We start from the raw sequence: 16,885 nt of genomic DNA on the forward strand, positions 1-16,885 counted from the left end.
AAGGCGTCTTAAGTGATTTCAGTGATAAACACCAACACATCTCGTCTTTCATTTACCTGAAAACGTGAATATAGAGTAGAAGCCTACTTAAAAATATTAAATATTCACTACTGTGTGAAAGTCCTGCAAATACGCATAGGGAGCAATTTTAATTGACCCTGAAAATTCGAAGTCACAATCAGTAAAAAAACGGATTAAACTAATTTTGAAAAAAAAAGTCGTTCGATTTCTTTAAGCAAATCCACATTTTCGGCTACCTAATAATGGTAAGTGGTAACAAGTACCTATAGAAACCGCTGTAAGACTAACCGTTCCTTACATCGTCATGTGCGACCAACCTTGGAAACTTAGTTGTTATGTCCTTAGTGCTGTAGTCACACAGGCGCACTCACCCATCAAACTGGAACACAAGTATTTTTATTTAGTGGTAGAATATCTGGTGGTACCTACCCTGACGGGCTTGAAAAGAAACGTAAACTGACATCAAGATATCAAACATCAACATAGCCGAGGTTAGAAGAGGCAATGTCACGTGTAACACTTTTCTTTCTTCCAGGCTGTTTTGAAGGCTTTCGCGCACAAAACTTAGCGGTTGCTCTTTTAAAGCTACAGGCGTTCCAGTTTATTATTATATAAACGTTTAATTCGTTTGTCTGACGAGCTTTGATTTTTATATATTTGTTTGTAATGGATAAATTAAAGAAATACTAAACCGATTTAAAAATTCTTTCACCGACAGAACGCTTCATTATCAGCGAGTAACATAGACTATATTATACGACGAGCCGTTTGGCGTGGTTGGTAGATACTTGCCTTTCACGCTAAAGGTTGTGGGTTCGATTCCCACCCAGGACAAACATTTGTGTGCATGAACATGTCTGTTTGTCCTGAGTCTGGGTGTAATTATCTATATAAGTATGTATTTACAAAAATGAATCTTATATTAATAATAATATAAATACATATGTAGTATATCAGTTGTCTGGTTTCCATAGCACAAGCTTTGTACAAACTTAATTTGGGATCAGATGGCCGTGTGTGAAAAATGTCCCAGGATATTATTATTATTATATTATTATTAATATAAGATTCATATATAATTGTCAAGCTTATAAAAATAACAAGATTGAACTTAGTCAGTGGTATTCCTATGTCCATGCTGACTTATCACTTTCCGAACTTTTTTAAATTGCAAGAACCATCTCAATGCTCGACCGAATCGTAAAATATTGAAAACACACTTAGAATGGCACGCTATATATATATATATATATACCAACGTGGAAATCCTTGGGGGAGGCCTTTGTCCAGCAGTGGACGTCTTTCGGCTGGTGATGATGATGATATATATATATATAACGAAAACAAAGTCAAATACTTTATTCAATATACAATCGTTTAATTTGGCTAGTATTTGTATATATTTGACTATTTTTCGACGATAAATACTGAACAGGACCGGTAAAAGAAATGGAGATTAACATTTTCTTAAATATTTATCTTTAAGGTTAACAATAATAAATTAGTTATATCATATTTTTATTTGAAATGGGATCATTACATTCCCCACATTTGTTAATGAAGTCAACTTCAACAACGATATTATTACACAAGCCTCTATAGCTATAAAAACATTATTATTATTTTATATTTTAATATATGTAAGTTAAGTGTAGCGTTTGTTTATTACTTTTTAAATAATATATCGTATTATGGTGAACGTCTATCATGATGTTTCCTACTGTACTGCGATGGTGTTCTTACATATATAATACAATAAAATAATTATAGCCTATGTGTATAATTCCCTCAAAGCTAAACGACGAAGTATCGTGAAAGTGGAAGATTGTCATTTTTTTCGTAACACTACTCAAATGAAAAAAAAAACAAACTTAATTTCATTTATACGTTTTAAAAAACAATATCACAGCGAAAAGCATTAAATGCGTAATTCGTAATGATAATGTATATTATCTAATAAGCGTGTCTGACCATTTGTCCAACGATTTGGTTAATGTATTCAAATGGATGCAAACAACGCTACGCGTTTATCTGAAACACGATATATTGCAAGGTCTCTGATAAACAACAGTTATCATCGGATCATTTACGTATAATCATAATATTAAAATTATTTTATAAACTAAGCGACCGATGGCTTAGTGGATACAACATATGAATCAAATTTTAAAATATAGGCAAACATCACTGGGTTTTCATGTATGACTGTGTTTCCACCAAACCGCAGTATAACAGCTAGTTCGAATAAACATTTCCGTTAAAGAATCAACCATGTTATATTCACGTGATATTACGTTCCTGTGAAAAATTATAGAATAAATAGAATTATCGATTAATCTGTTTATTTAAAATAACCCCACAATATACGTTCAAATTATATCAATATAAAATGAATCTACGATTTTAATCTAAATTTATATTATCACTGCTAAGATTATTACTATTATTCCGTAGACCCTTTTCTTAAAAATTGGTAGTATCTTGTAATCTGGCTTACAGCATTTAATGATGAAGATTACATGAAGAGTTACTTTACATTTATTGTAAGGGAGCAGTTGTTATGTACCATATTACCATAATATTTTTTGTAATTTCATTTTATAGTGTTCAATTCATCATACGCCTGTTTAAGTTACAAAATAATGTTTCTTACAAAAAAGGAAAACCTCGAATAAGATAAATGGATGGCCGAGCATTGAGTTTTTCCACGAATCGTTAACAAAACAATACCCATTTGAATAACGTAAGATCCTTTTAAAAGTCCTGATAACGATACTTATTCACGCTCATGGACCATAACGTGTAAATTACGAATGTCAAAACCGCACTAATAATTACAATGATTGTACGCGAAAATCATATTTTTTGTAAAGTTATTATGAACCTTGGATATGAAATAATAAAGTCTATTTTAATTTGAATGCATTTGAACTTTGTCCACACAGTGACACGCTATGTGGACCAAGGGAATGGAGACTGTTAATCGCATATCGCAAATGATGATCTCTTCTCGGAATCCATGTTTTCACTGTTTGTTTTTGAACTTTGATGACTTATTCTGGTTACTTAGTAATCTGCATTGAAAATATTAATTTTTAATAACAATTACACACATATTATAAAAATTTAGGTCTAAAAAACTAAAAATGAAAAATGTTACTGCAGTTATTTTAACACCGTGACAATATGTGAACTAAATTATTTATGTTTAGGTCATTGAGATATTTTACATATTAACAAACATTTAATAATTAGTGAGTGGGTGGATCAACAAAAGAATAAATTATGCCGGACCGATCGTAATGCATCACTCACCGTTGTCATCGTGAACGAAATTCAGAATAACACCTTTATGATTCATTTACCACCGAAATTAATTCAAAATTTAAAAAATGACCCAGTTTTGTGCGGTGACTTTAGAAAGAGAAAGTCAACTCTGTTTTTGTCTTACTTTATTGTTTTATTGATTTATATGTAAAAAACATCGCAAGCGTAATTTTTATCAATAAAATACGTGAAACTTTATTTATTGGATTAGTAATAATCTTTGTTGCACGGTTTTCTACAAGGCTTATAGCTTCCTTCAGAACATAAATAAGCTCGAACTTTCTTCGCTAATGGACAATCAAGTCTACCACAAGGTCCATGGACATCCCTCTTATTCACAAATTGTCCATGGTGATATTTCCCTTTTAATGTTTCCCCGTGAATGAATTGGTGTTGACTACCTCTATATTCCATTCTTTTAGGACAATTAGTCCCTCCACAAGGGCCTTTAGGGAATCCCATGGCAAGTATAGCTAGTTCACTAGAAGTAAATGGTGCTACGTAGTCATCGTATGTTTTGGGCTCCTCCACAGGTTTTATTGGTTCTCGTATAATATCTGGAGCTCCAAAAAAATAAGCGACTGGTGGTACAGCATCAATAGTCGTACCTTCCCAATGTCTCACAACCTCAACGTCTTTTAGCTTTAAATCATCTGATAAATATTTTCGCCCTGGCAATCTCTCCATTTCTGGCAGGGCAACAAAATAACTTATGACCCTATTACCCATACATGTCAATCGAATAAAAAATTCAATTTCACCTGACGCTTTCAAATCTTCCTCGCATTGTAAAGGTCGTATTAATTCTACAGTATTCGTTACCATTTCTGGTCTTGAAGTATCTCTGTATTCAGCTTGATCCATATTCACTGGATTCAGTTCGGCGGATCTTTTAAGGCAATCAAAGAACGACTCATGCCATTCAATAATACAAAAACCTATACAGTTCATCTCCTGGTCTCTGTTCCAAACTGTGATATAGATAGGAGTTTTTTTCAACACTTCTTCTAGTTTTGAAGGTCTTGACAAAAACATGATTGAGTTCCCTACCCCAAAATAGGGAGGTTGTGGTAAAGGTTCTGATGGAAGCTCTATTTTTACGGGTTGTACCTTTCCTTTCTTCCCTTTTTGTTTTGGAGGCTTCTTTCCTTTACCAGGTGGTGGTGGAGGAGGAGGTGGAATGAAGTTATCATGAGCAACGTAAAAATCAAACAATGGTAAGCAATTAAACTGCATTGTGCATGTTTGCATAAATTTCATTTCCTCTTCAGAAGGTAAGGGAGGCTCTTTACCTTTTTTTCCTTTCTTAGGTGGTTTTTCCTTTTTGCCCTTTTTTGCTGCTTCTGCTGCAGCTAAAGCCTCCGCTTCTCTCTTTCTCTCCTCTGCTTCCATTTTGAGTTCATATTCATCTTTCTCCGGTGGCTCAATTTTTAATACTATCTTCTTTACGAATACTTCAATCATAAATATTTGCTCCATTATTAAATCTGTAAGGAATATTCAAATGAAATAAAAGTAACCCATTTAGAAGAACTCTATTTTGAGTATAAACTATTTCAATACAAAACTTCATACAATATAATTATTATAAACATATTAAGTTTATATTATACAACATTACATTCAACTCAAAACATAATATATTTTAGATTAAAAGCTCAGTCACAAAGACATAAACGTAAGACATAGATAATTTTATAATAAAATATATAATTTTGTAATTATATCACAATATACGGTTTATTAGAAGTTTATATTCAATAGCACCATAACAGCCCAATAAAATGGCATCCATTTCTATGGCACTCTTGCAATTATATGTTAAATCGTCATAAAAAGCTTTTGAATAGCTCAGTGGACCAAGTGCTTAGAACTCGTGAATTTAAACGGACCATTTCGGGTTCGTGCACACAATTTCATATGTGTTCTTAATTTATTTTCATAATCCATCAGCGAGGAAACCTGCATGTGTCTTATTTTATTAAAATTCTTCTTATGTCTAACCACTAACCAACAAACCAACAAAATATATTTGTCTATATATCTGATGTTTCAATAAATATGTGTGTTGGGTAACTAAGGATATATGCAAGAATGGAGTTAGTGAGAATAATTACTAAGGACACGACTAGAGATAGAGTTGAGGAAGAAGAAAACACATTTCTGAAATAAATTCGATAAAAGTTAAGCTAATTATGATGATGAATAATTATAATTTGTTCCAAAAATACTTTTAACATATTGTATACTAACCTAGTTATCTCAAAATATAATGTTTTTGAATTTCCACTTGCAATTCGGTCATTGAAGATAGCATTTTAATATTTAATTCACTCACACATGTTACGAATAATTTAGATACAAATATTAACAATCAATTTGAAGGTTTAGGCCATATTGAATTGATACATAATGTCATATTTGTTATTTTTAGTTTTAGCAAAGAGTTTTCATTTAAACGTGTCATTTTCGTCTTTCATTTTCATTTTTTGTCTGTGCATGACACAACGATTTTTTTTAATTTGCAGTCATTCGCTATTAAATGGCGACTGTTTTTGGTTCTTTTTAGTTCAATGACTGTATATTTTAGTAACTTGGTGGTAGGATATTGTGCAAGCCCGCCTGGGTAGGTACTGAACAGCAATACTTAATATTGTTATTTTCCGGTTGGGAGAGTGAGTGAGCCAGTGTAACTACAGGCACAAGGGGCATAACATCTTAGCTCCCAAGGTTGGCACATTGGCGATGTAAAGAATAGTAAATATTTCTTACACCGCCAACGTCAAGTTTATCAAGTAGCGCATTTGCTTGTCCGCGTACCTATATTATAACAAAAAAGTAAAAAGTAAGTGGGTTTTAATCAAAGTTTTCAGTTACAAATCCGTACAAGCAGTATTGTGTACATGATCTTTAATAATAATAATAATATCCTGGGACATTATTCACACACGGCCATCTGATCCCAAGCTAAGCAGAGCTTGGACTATGGAAACCAGACAATTGATATACGAAATATACTTCATTTCTTTTCTAAATACATAACAAACTCAGGACAAACAGACATGTTCATGCACACAAATGTCTGTCCTGGGTGGGAATCGAACCCACAACCTTCGCGTGAAAGGCAAGTATCTACCAACCACGCCAACCGGCCCGTTTATGTTTTATATTAATATCAAGCATAAGGATTCTCCTCAATATCAGTGTATTTTTTTAAACTGTGGAATTTTCTTACATTATTTATCATTCTAACACGACAACTGGTGGTAGGGCTTTGTGCAAGCTCGTCTGGGTAGGTACCACCCACTCATCAGATATTCTACCGCAAAACAGCAATACTTGATATTGTTGTGTTCCGGTTTGAAGGGTGAGTGAGCCAGTGTAATTACAGGCACAAGGGACATATAATCTTAGTTCCCAAGGTTGGTGGCGCATTGGCTATAAGCGATGGTTGACATTTCTTACAATGCCAATGTCTAAGGGCGTTTGGTGACCACTTACCATCAGGTGGCCCATATGCTCGTCCACCTTCCTATTCTACAAAAAAAAAAAAAAACAATATTATCTTAGGTCTAATACATAATATGACATATCGACTGCTTGGCAAAATTTCATTAGCTCCAGTTATTCGAGCGTAATTATTTATTTATTAGGAAGCCAACGTTATATACTAAGAAATATATTTTCTAAATAAGTATAAAAAATAGAGTTACTAAGAATATTTATTTTATTTATTTTATATACTCTTTATTGCACACCAATATAGACAAAAATAATAGGAGTAAAACAAAACAAAGAAAAGAAAAATGTACAATAGGCGGCCTTATCGCTAAAACAGCGATCTCTTCCAGGCAACCTTTGGTAGAGGAGAGAGATAGGATGGTAGGGGTGTACAATTATTTAATACATAAAAAAAAAAAAAAAAAAATAGATACAATATATATATGTATATATACGATACATAAATAAATATTCCATAAATATATAATTATATAATAATATAATATACATACACATTATAAATATATACATTTACATACTATAGATACTTACATAATAAATAAAATATTTAATTGCAGTATTTCTTCATGAAGCAAGATAGTGCTCCTTTATCATTTTTTTAAAAGAAGTAATAGTTGGTGCACGTCTTGCTTCTAGTGGAAGAGAGTTCCAAAGACGAATTGAATGGACTGTAAATGAGTCACTATAAAAAGATGTTGTATGAGGTGGTATTTTTAAAATCAAATTCTCTTCAGAACGAAGATTATGGCTATGTGAAGAACTAAGAAATTGAAAACGTTCTTTTAGATATGAAGGAGAAGACGGATTGAACAGAATACAGTACAGAAGTTGAAGGATGTGAGTATTCCTGCGAAGCCGGATTGGGAGCCACTTGAGCTTTTTACGAAATTCAGAAACGTGATCATATTTACGAAGACCAAATATGAATCGGATGCAAAGATTTTGGAGACGCTCAAGTTTATTAAGTTGCTCCTCTTTTAGATCAAGATAACATGCGTCAGCATAATCGAGAATTGGTAGTAGGAGTGACTGTGCTAACATAATTTTGGTAGGGATGGGTAGAAAGTTGCGTAACCTTCGAAGGGAGCCAAAGGCTGCAAAAATTTTTTTACTAACCTCACTTATCTGTGGTTCCCAAGACAGGTGCTGGTCAAATGAAATTCCCAAATTCCTAGCTGTAACACTGAACGGTATGTTAACACCGTTAAAGTGTACAACCGGGAGATCCGAAAAAGATATACGAGAAATTAATTTTGAACTACCAATAATCAGCACCTGTGTTTTATTTGGGTTTACTCGTAATCCAAATGCAGTAGACCACTTAGAAATATTTAATAAATCATTATTTACTAAATGTATAGTTTCAGGAAGGTTCGCAATTTTACTTTGTGAATAGATCTGAAGATCATCTGCATACAGGTGATAGAGAGAAGATATATGAGAAGTGATGGTACTTATAAAGACCGAAAACAAGAGGGGAGACAACACGCCACCTTGTGGAACGCCAGCAGTTATAGGAGCCCATTCTGAGAAAGAATCTTGAACTCTTATCCGTTGCCGGCGCCCATACAAGTAAGAATGAAACCAGTCAATTACTTTAGCAGATATGTTAAGAGAACACAAAATAGCAAGAAGAATATCAAAGTCAGACAGTGACAGTGTTGAAAGCATTACTAAAATCTAATAATGTCAACACAGTAACCTGTTGATTATCCATTCCTAATCTAATGTCATCAGTTATTTTGATCAGAGCCGTAGTCGTACTATGACTAGGACGAAAGCCAGATTGTAAAGGATTCAATAGGACATTTTTTGAAAGGTATTGGTTTAATTGATTGTGAATAAGGCGCTCAAGTACTTTAGACAGGAAAGGGAGAATGGATATAGGACGATAATCAGTGTAAGATGAAGGATTTGTTTTTTTGGGGAGGGGGATGACTTGTGCGTCTTTCCAGGATTCAGGGAATTCACAAAGGATAATGGATTGGTTTAAAATATGTGTGACTACAGGAATTATGATATCTAGGATTGGGAGGATCATCTTACGACTAATGCAATCCGAACCAATAGCATCAGAATTTATTGCTAAAATGTTCTTCTTAACATCACTATCAGTAAATTGACTAAAGAAAAAAGGAGAATTTTCAGAAGTTGATTTAGCAGAAATTTCTTTTAAAGTATTAGACTTCACAGCAGTGTCGAAAGTTTGAGAGGACGAAAAATGATTATTTAATTCATTTAAATTAATATTGTGAGTATTTATATTTTTAGATGATTTTCCAACTCCTAAGGACTTGAGAAATTTCCAGACTCTAGCTGACTCCTCTTCCTCAGCTATAGATTTATGGATATGGCGTCGTTGACTATCTCTACATAGCATGTTGCAGCGATTGCGAACCTTCAGATACTTGTCGCGATTTGTGTCAGTCGGATTACACCTATACTTAGCCTTGGCAATATTCTTTCTTACTTGGAGCTTCTTTATTTCTGGGGTGAGCCAAGGTGCAGGAAGGTGTTTTAGCCGGACAGGACGAATTGGTGCATGTAAATCATACAGTTGAGTTAATAGGGAATTAAAAACTGTAACTTGCTCATTGACTGTATCAACATTTAAAATAACACTCCAATCAATGTTGGCAGCATCCTCCCGCAGACTATTCAAATCCATTCCACCAAAATTACGCTGCAGAAGAATTCTCGATTTTGCTTTGGGTGGTTTGATTTTATAGGAAAGATAAAGAAGATCATGATATGAAAAAGCAAGGGCGGAGCACTGCCCATGCTTTTCAACATGATCAACAGAAGAGACCAAAATTAAGTCGAGAAGAGAAGGGATAGAGTTAGGGAAGGAATGAGTAGCAGATAGGGGTAGGATTTGTAAATCTGCACTATTCAGTACAGATTTCAACAGACTAGAGCGATGGTCATTTTTTAAGAGACATGTATTAAAATCTCCCATAAGAATGGTATGGGCATACAACGGTTTAAATTGCTCTAGAAGGATTTCAAATGATGAAAAGTAATCGACCGTGAGGTTAGGACTATAGTAAACACCTAATAACATCTTAATATGACCAAAGATAACCTCAATAAAAAGGTGTTCAGCCCCTTCAACGGACAGAGGTGTCGATTGACTTATAATTGAAAATGGAATGTGAGAACGGAGATAGATCGCCACTCCACCACCTGCCCGACCTACACGATCGTTACGGATCAAATGAAATCCAGGAAGAGAGTAGGAAGTAGAAGGTAAGCAGGGTTTAAGCCAGGACTCAGATACGAGGATAGCATGTATTTTATTGCAATCGAATGATGATAACATATCAGGATAATGTGCAGGAATACTCTGAGCATTAATATGGATAACATTAAAATATTTTAGACAGTCTGAGAATAAAGAATTTATAGTTTCACCGAGCGAAGGGATACTATGAAAGCTGTCATTACTGCTCAATCCATCAGAAGAAAAAGAAAGAAAAGTTTCGTCCAAATCGTCATTGTTTCTAGACATTTTTAAATTAAATATTCAGCAAATAAAATAAGTAAAAATATAAAGATAAATATATAAAATATATATGTAAAATAATAATAATATATATTAATTCTATAATTAAAAAAAATAAATATAGGTAAATGAATAATTATACGTTAATTAATTTCATATGAACACTCACCCGCCAATTGCCTAGGAATAATCACTTAAACACAAACATAACAAAATAGAAACAATAATAACATTAAAAACTAACATTAACAAAAAAAAAAAAAAATCAGATATTTATCAGGCTGCCATAACAACAATTTTTACTAAAAAGAAATATTATTATATTATATCTATATTTATCTATTATCTATCTATATCGAATATGAAAATGAAGTAGAGACGATCTTTATAAATGTCTAGTATAGAACTAAAAAACTAACCATCCAAAGCAAGAAAACTATGGCGCCTGATTGACAAACGTCAGAATGACATTAACTTTTAACTAAATAGATTCGTAAATAGTTTTACACAACACAAAAATTAAATCGAAAGCAGGTAGACAGAGAAATAATTTTAAAATTATAGAAAAACAAACAATAATAAGAAGAAAGATAAATATAAAATAACTATTTCTTAACTACGCGCTTTGACCTCTGCAATACAACTTTATCGCTAGTGTTTGCGATGGGAATTTTTTGGACTGGGGACTTACAAGTTGAAATCGAGTCAAGATCAGATAAACATTCGGCACGATGTCTAGATCCATCTGGGGCGATAATGTGTATCAAACCGTCTCGTGTCCAACACTTGTTGATGCCGAACCGCTTCCTGGCCTCCAAAAACACATTGTGTCGGCTTTTCGTCAGGAACTCTGACTCTGTGACACCGGTGCCCTTCAACTTCGTTTTGGCGAACCAGACCTTATCCCTAATAGCAGTCTCGGTAAATTTGACCACTATAGGTCTGGGCTTGCTGTCCAAAGGTCTTCCCAAGCGATGACAAGATTTGATACTGCTGGTAGAAAAATTTGGCAAGGCCAAGTGCTCCGCAACAAGGCTGGTAACGCGAGCAGTGGCATCCTCGGATCTCTCTTCGCTAACACCATGGAAAAGAAGCACTTTTCGACGTCTCTGCATTTCAGTCCGATCCATTTCCCTGGCGAGAAACTCAATTTGTCGCTGTCGAATATATCAATTACAGGCTAACTTAACATTCAAATAAAAGTCATTGCTCTAATTGGCGAAAAAATAAAATAATAATTAAATAACAGTGTGTGTTAGCAGAAGAAGCCGAGATGGCTCAGTGGTAAGAACGCGTGAATCTCAACCGATGATCATGGGTTCAAACCCGGGCAAGCACCACTGAATTTTCATGTGCTTAATTAGTGATTACAATTCATCTCGTGCTTTACGGTGAAGGAAAACTTCGTGAGATAACATGCATGTGTCTAATTTCACTGAAAATCTGCCACATGTGTATTCCACCAACCCGCATTGAAGCAACTTGATGGAACAAGCTCAAACCTTCTCCTCAAAAGGGGAGAGGAGGCCTTAGCCCAGCTGTGGGACATTCTGGCTGTTACTGTACTGTGTGTTAGCAAAATATTTAACCGCGTTTTGTCGAAAACATAAACAAGAAAGTAGCATTATGTTCGAATTATGAATCTTTGAATCAAAAATTAAAAAAAAAAAAATCATCTCAGTATACAAATTTTCGCATTAGTAATATTATTAAGATAGTAAAACTATTTTACTATCTGAAAGTTTCCATACAAAAAGTTATTAAAACGAGAATCTCGTCTCGTACGTAATTTATTTCCAAGAAACATGAAACTTACTCTTATAAGTTATATCGTCCTGGTAGTAGCTGCGAATAAAACGATGCTTTAATTATTAAATTATCGTGTTTAGGACTTAACAAGTAACAAATACACAAACACGCGTAAATGCAACAAATGCACGATCGCCCTTGGAAAATTAACTTCCGCATTAATCATACATCATTAAGATATGATATATATATATAAAAGTATATATATGTATGTATATATACCATTATATATATCTATTTAAAAGGTTATTTATAATGCACAGATGCTAAGACATAAATATATAATTTAATTACATGTAAGAAAATTGTATTAAAAAGTATCGTTTTACTGTTCTTATCAATAATCGTACGAGCTTGAATTTGTATGAAGCTTCGCTTTGATATGCGAAAGGTTTTTTATAAGGTACAGACCAATCACCAGCGGAATCACAATAAAACGAGATCCAAATAAAATAAAAAGACCCACTGCGTCGTTGTTAGAGTTCAACGGCGGGGTCGCGTTTACGCACGCGGGTAGCGTAGAAGGGAGGGGGGAGGTAGGACAAGTCTGTTTGTACTAGACCTAAATAGCTAGATATGGTATTTTTTTTTAATGCTAGATGATATTATTAAAGTAATTTTTGTGTTACAGTTCGCTGTGTGAAATTCCGATCTTTGATTTCATAATGACGAAAATTTATTATAAACCAGTCGAAATCAATCGTAACCATTGTGTTTTCGAGTCAAGCGGTAACACATTAACCTTCATACATAACGAAACTATATAAATATGTTGTTGAAACGAAAATCTCTTAGCGTTAGAGATTATATTCTCATCACACACAAAAAAATGTTTCTATTAATGCATAAAAAATAAATACGAAACTTATCCAGTAAAATTTAATTCTGTAATTGTGCGCACGAGCACACTTTCCGTCTCTCTCGCACGTTGATATTTAAATTTAGAATCGCGTTGTACGTTATACGTTTTGCAGAGTATTTAACTGTGTATATAGGTATAATATACTACCTAGGCAGGTCTGATACGGGTTATGCATTATTCAAATACTAAATCTAGGTTTCTTGAGTGTTCATACTTCGAAATAATTATACAATTGTTATTTATGTATTTTATCTTTATATACATAAGTTGTTTCTCTTATATACAACAATAAAAGTATTTTTAGAATATGTTTAAAACAAAAAAAAAAAGTAATAATGATTCAATAATTTTAATCACATATAAATAAAAACAATAATTATTCAATATACAAAACAACTAATAAATTGTGATTACAATAAAATATATTAAAAAAATGAAAACGCAAGCAACTTACAACGTAATACGATCGGATTGAAACATTTTTGTACCAGAATTGATACATAAAACGTAAAAAAAAGCTTCTCAATTTCGCCTCGAAGATACTTAACTATACTTGCATTTAAAGAAACATTGTTTCAAAATAGTTTGAATTATTGGAACACATTTTTAAAAAATGATTCAATTGTACCGACTATGAGTGCGACTTTAATTTAAGAATAAAAATAAAAATAATCTTTATTAAAATGGAATCATACATTTTGAGTAGCCATGTTTGCAATATTGAACTATTTATTTAATTATCAAATATGAACAGCTTATATATTATATACAATTATAAGACTTTTGTTTACATATAATAAGTCAGCAGTGTATCTGTAAGAACAAACTTTATTACTCGTCGTGAAATGTTGACAACCAACTTATGGTGATATACTATTTTGATGCGCGTGTTCTTGTAATGTTATGATTATAATGGTCAATATCGCATAACACTTTCTGATATTTAAAGACCGTTTTCTGCGGTGTTTCGAGTTATTTAAAGAAAAGTCCCACACATATGCACCAATTACAGATATACACAATATTTGCCAAGAATATATTGTCAATCTATAAACAAAAAATAAATATATACGCAGTTTATTAAAATAAAAATTAAAAAAAACGAAAACGTAAATGACATCATATAAAAACTGTTTTTTTACATATAATAGGTAGGCGGTCGCGCAAACGGGCCTCATGGTAAGTGGTTATCACCGCCTATAGACATTGTAAGAAATATTAACCATGGCTTACATCGCCAATGCTTCAACAACCTGGAGAACGAAGATGTTATATCCCTCGTGCCTGTATTTACACTGGCTCACTCACCCTTAAACTTAAGCTTAAACGGTCCAGGTTACCACGTTGAAACCAGGATATAGCTTCACTAGAGAAAGTCCTACAAAAAATAATTTGTTCATGAAAACACTCATATAATATTTCGATCAGAATCAAAATATAGGCTTTTAGCATATTGCATCGTTATTTAACACTAAATTAGATTTCGATTAAACAAATTAGAAGCCTCCAGTGATAAACAGCGATGTCAAGAAGTGTCTTTTAACTCGCAGACTAAACTTTATAGAATTAATTATTTTGCATAACATTCGCTTTGTAATATAGAACACATATTAAAAAGGCTTTTTTTTAAATTTTGATTCTAATTAACGGATTAAGTCCCCGAAGTCAAGAGGTCACTAAGTATATTAAATAAATAACTATATTACATATAATTTATATAATTCATAATAAACCGAGTATTTTAGTACAATAGGAAAATTCGATTCGGATTTCGCGATTGCAAAAAAAAAAACTTTTTATAATATTAAGACGTATTTTTGCTTTAAATAAAAATAAAACAATATAAAAACGAATTTCGGTCCTAACGGAACTCAACCCGAATCACAAACGGTCATTACGTTGATCGTAATAAGAAAATGTTAGTCGATCGATGCGCAGGAGTCGCCAGAACCGGTAGCTAGTTCGCAGCTGCGTTATAAAGATCTATCCACAACGCAATAGTTGCAACCGATTTACTCGTATAAAAATATGAAGTTTAATTAAAATTCATATAAATTATTTTTTAATATATTGACATACAGACAATATGACACTGCAGGCATGCAATAATATTACAAACAAAATTTATTTACTTAAAAATAAAAAATAAAAAAATTGAAAACATTGCTATGACTTAATAATTTACTGAAAAAATAACACAATTGTAAAGAAAGTATTTCTCTCATATACTTTCGTAATTATTAAACTAATTACCAAAAAAAAAAAAACAAACAAAATTGTTACATTGAAACTCAACTATGCATTGTTAGACGAATTAATAACATCTTAGCTATTTAAATTTAATTTCAATTCTATAAGAGATACGTCTAACCAAATCGTTATAAAGACTTATTAATAGGCAATCATGTGTAATCACATCTCTAAATCACTCCTTGACACAAACGTAATTATTTTAATTCGATCCAAGCTCTTGTTACGTAGTTAAAAAGCCTTCAAATGCTGTCAATCAAACCTAATAGGTTTTATTATTAAGGTTCATGTGTGCTTACCTTGTCATATATAACTTGAAAGTGATTCAAGAAATTCAAATGAAAATGAACGATTGTATTTTATGAGAAAATTTAATCTAGTCTAGTTTTATTCTAAGCATAACTAACTAATATAAGACATTCAATAAAGCAATGTAAGTTTAGTAAATGACGTATTATAAGATCGATATTTATTTTATTTACAGTACAGTAACAGCCTGTGAATGTCCCACTGCTGGGCTAAGGCCTCCTCTCCCTTTTTGAGGAGAAGGTTTGGAGCTTATTCCACCACGCTGCTCCAATGCGGGTTGGTGAAATACACATGTGGCAGAATTTCAGTGAAATTCGACACATGCAGGTTTCTTCACGATGTTTTCCTTCACCGTCAAGCACGAGATGAATTATAATAACAAATTAAGCACATGAAAATTCAGTGGTGCTTGCCCGGGTTTGAACCCACGATCATCGGTTAAGATTCACGCGTTCTTACCCCTGGGCCATCTCGGCTTTTTATTTACTTATTTAATAATTATTGCACAATATATAAATAAGATAAGAAAAATAGAAAAATATCAATGAAAAAATGGTGCGCAAAGGCGGTCTTGTCACTTATAGCGATCTCTCACAGACAACCTTTGGTGGAAGAATTTTTGTAAGAAAACAGGTAAGTTTATATAAAAAGGAGATACTAAATTTTTTTATGAGAACAATAAATTACACATATCTACATCCCACTAAACACATATAATAATATTATATATATATTATATAATTAACATTAGTAAAATTTGATCGCAAAACTATACTTATTATTATATATAAGTATATAACATATTATCAAGATTCCGCAATAAACTACGTAACTAAAACCCACATTAATATCCTTAATAACTTAATTCGTATATCAAACGTACAATGTTAGCAAACGATATACAATGATACGCTATTTTGGTGTTTAGATGTTATAATTATTATACTAAATACCTATCATTTGCTAACATTGCGTAGTGTTTTGTGAGTTTCGAGTTAGTTCTTGCGGAATATTGCTATAAAATTATTTATATAAAGATTAACTTAATTTCGAGACGAGCCAGTTGGCGTGGTTGGTAGAGCCTTTCACGCCGAAGGTTGTGGGTTCGATTCCCACCCAGGACAGACATTTGTGTTCATGAACATGTCTGTTTGTCCCGAGTCTGGGTGTAATTATCTGTATAAGTTTGTATTTACAAAAGAAAAATGGTATGTGTAGTATATCAGTTGTCTGGTTTCCAACACAAGCTCTGCTTAGTTTGGGATCAGATGGCCATGTGT

At 32.8% G+C, this 16,885-nt stretch overlaps 1 protein-coding gene across 1 annotated transcript; it reads right to left on the reverse strand.

Annotated features, from left to right (window-relative positions):
* Positions 1 to 3,476: 3,476 nt before the first annotated feature.
* Positions 3,477 to 5,740, reverse strand: LOC126776364 (uncharacterized). Its single transcript, XM_050498829.1, has 2 exons — positions 5,602 to 5,740; positions 3,477 to 4,835 (listed from the first exon to the last, which is right to left on the reverse strand). The coding sequence occupies exon 2, from the start codon at positions 4,825 to 4,827 to the stop codon at positions 3,556 to 3,558; it is 1,272 nt and encodes a 423-aa protein (XP_050354786.1). The 5' UTR covers positions 4,828 to 4,835; positions 5,602 to 5,740; the 3' UTR covers positions 3,477 to 3,555.
* Positions 5,741 to 16,885: the final 11,145 nt, after the last annotated feature.

This window comes from Nymphalis io, chromosome 20 (assembly GCF_905147045.1).
Source record: "Nymphalis io chromosome 20, ilAglIoxx1.1, whole genome shotgun sequence".
NCBI classification, from domain to species: Eukaryota; Metazoa; Arthropoda; class Insecta; order Lepidoptera; family Nymphalidae; genus Nymphalis; species Nymphalis io.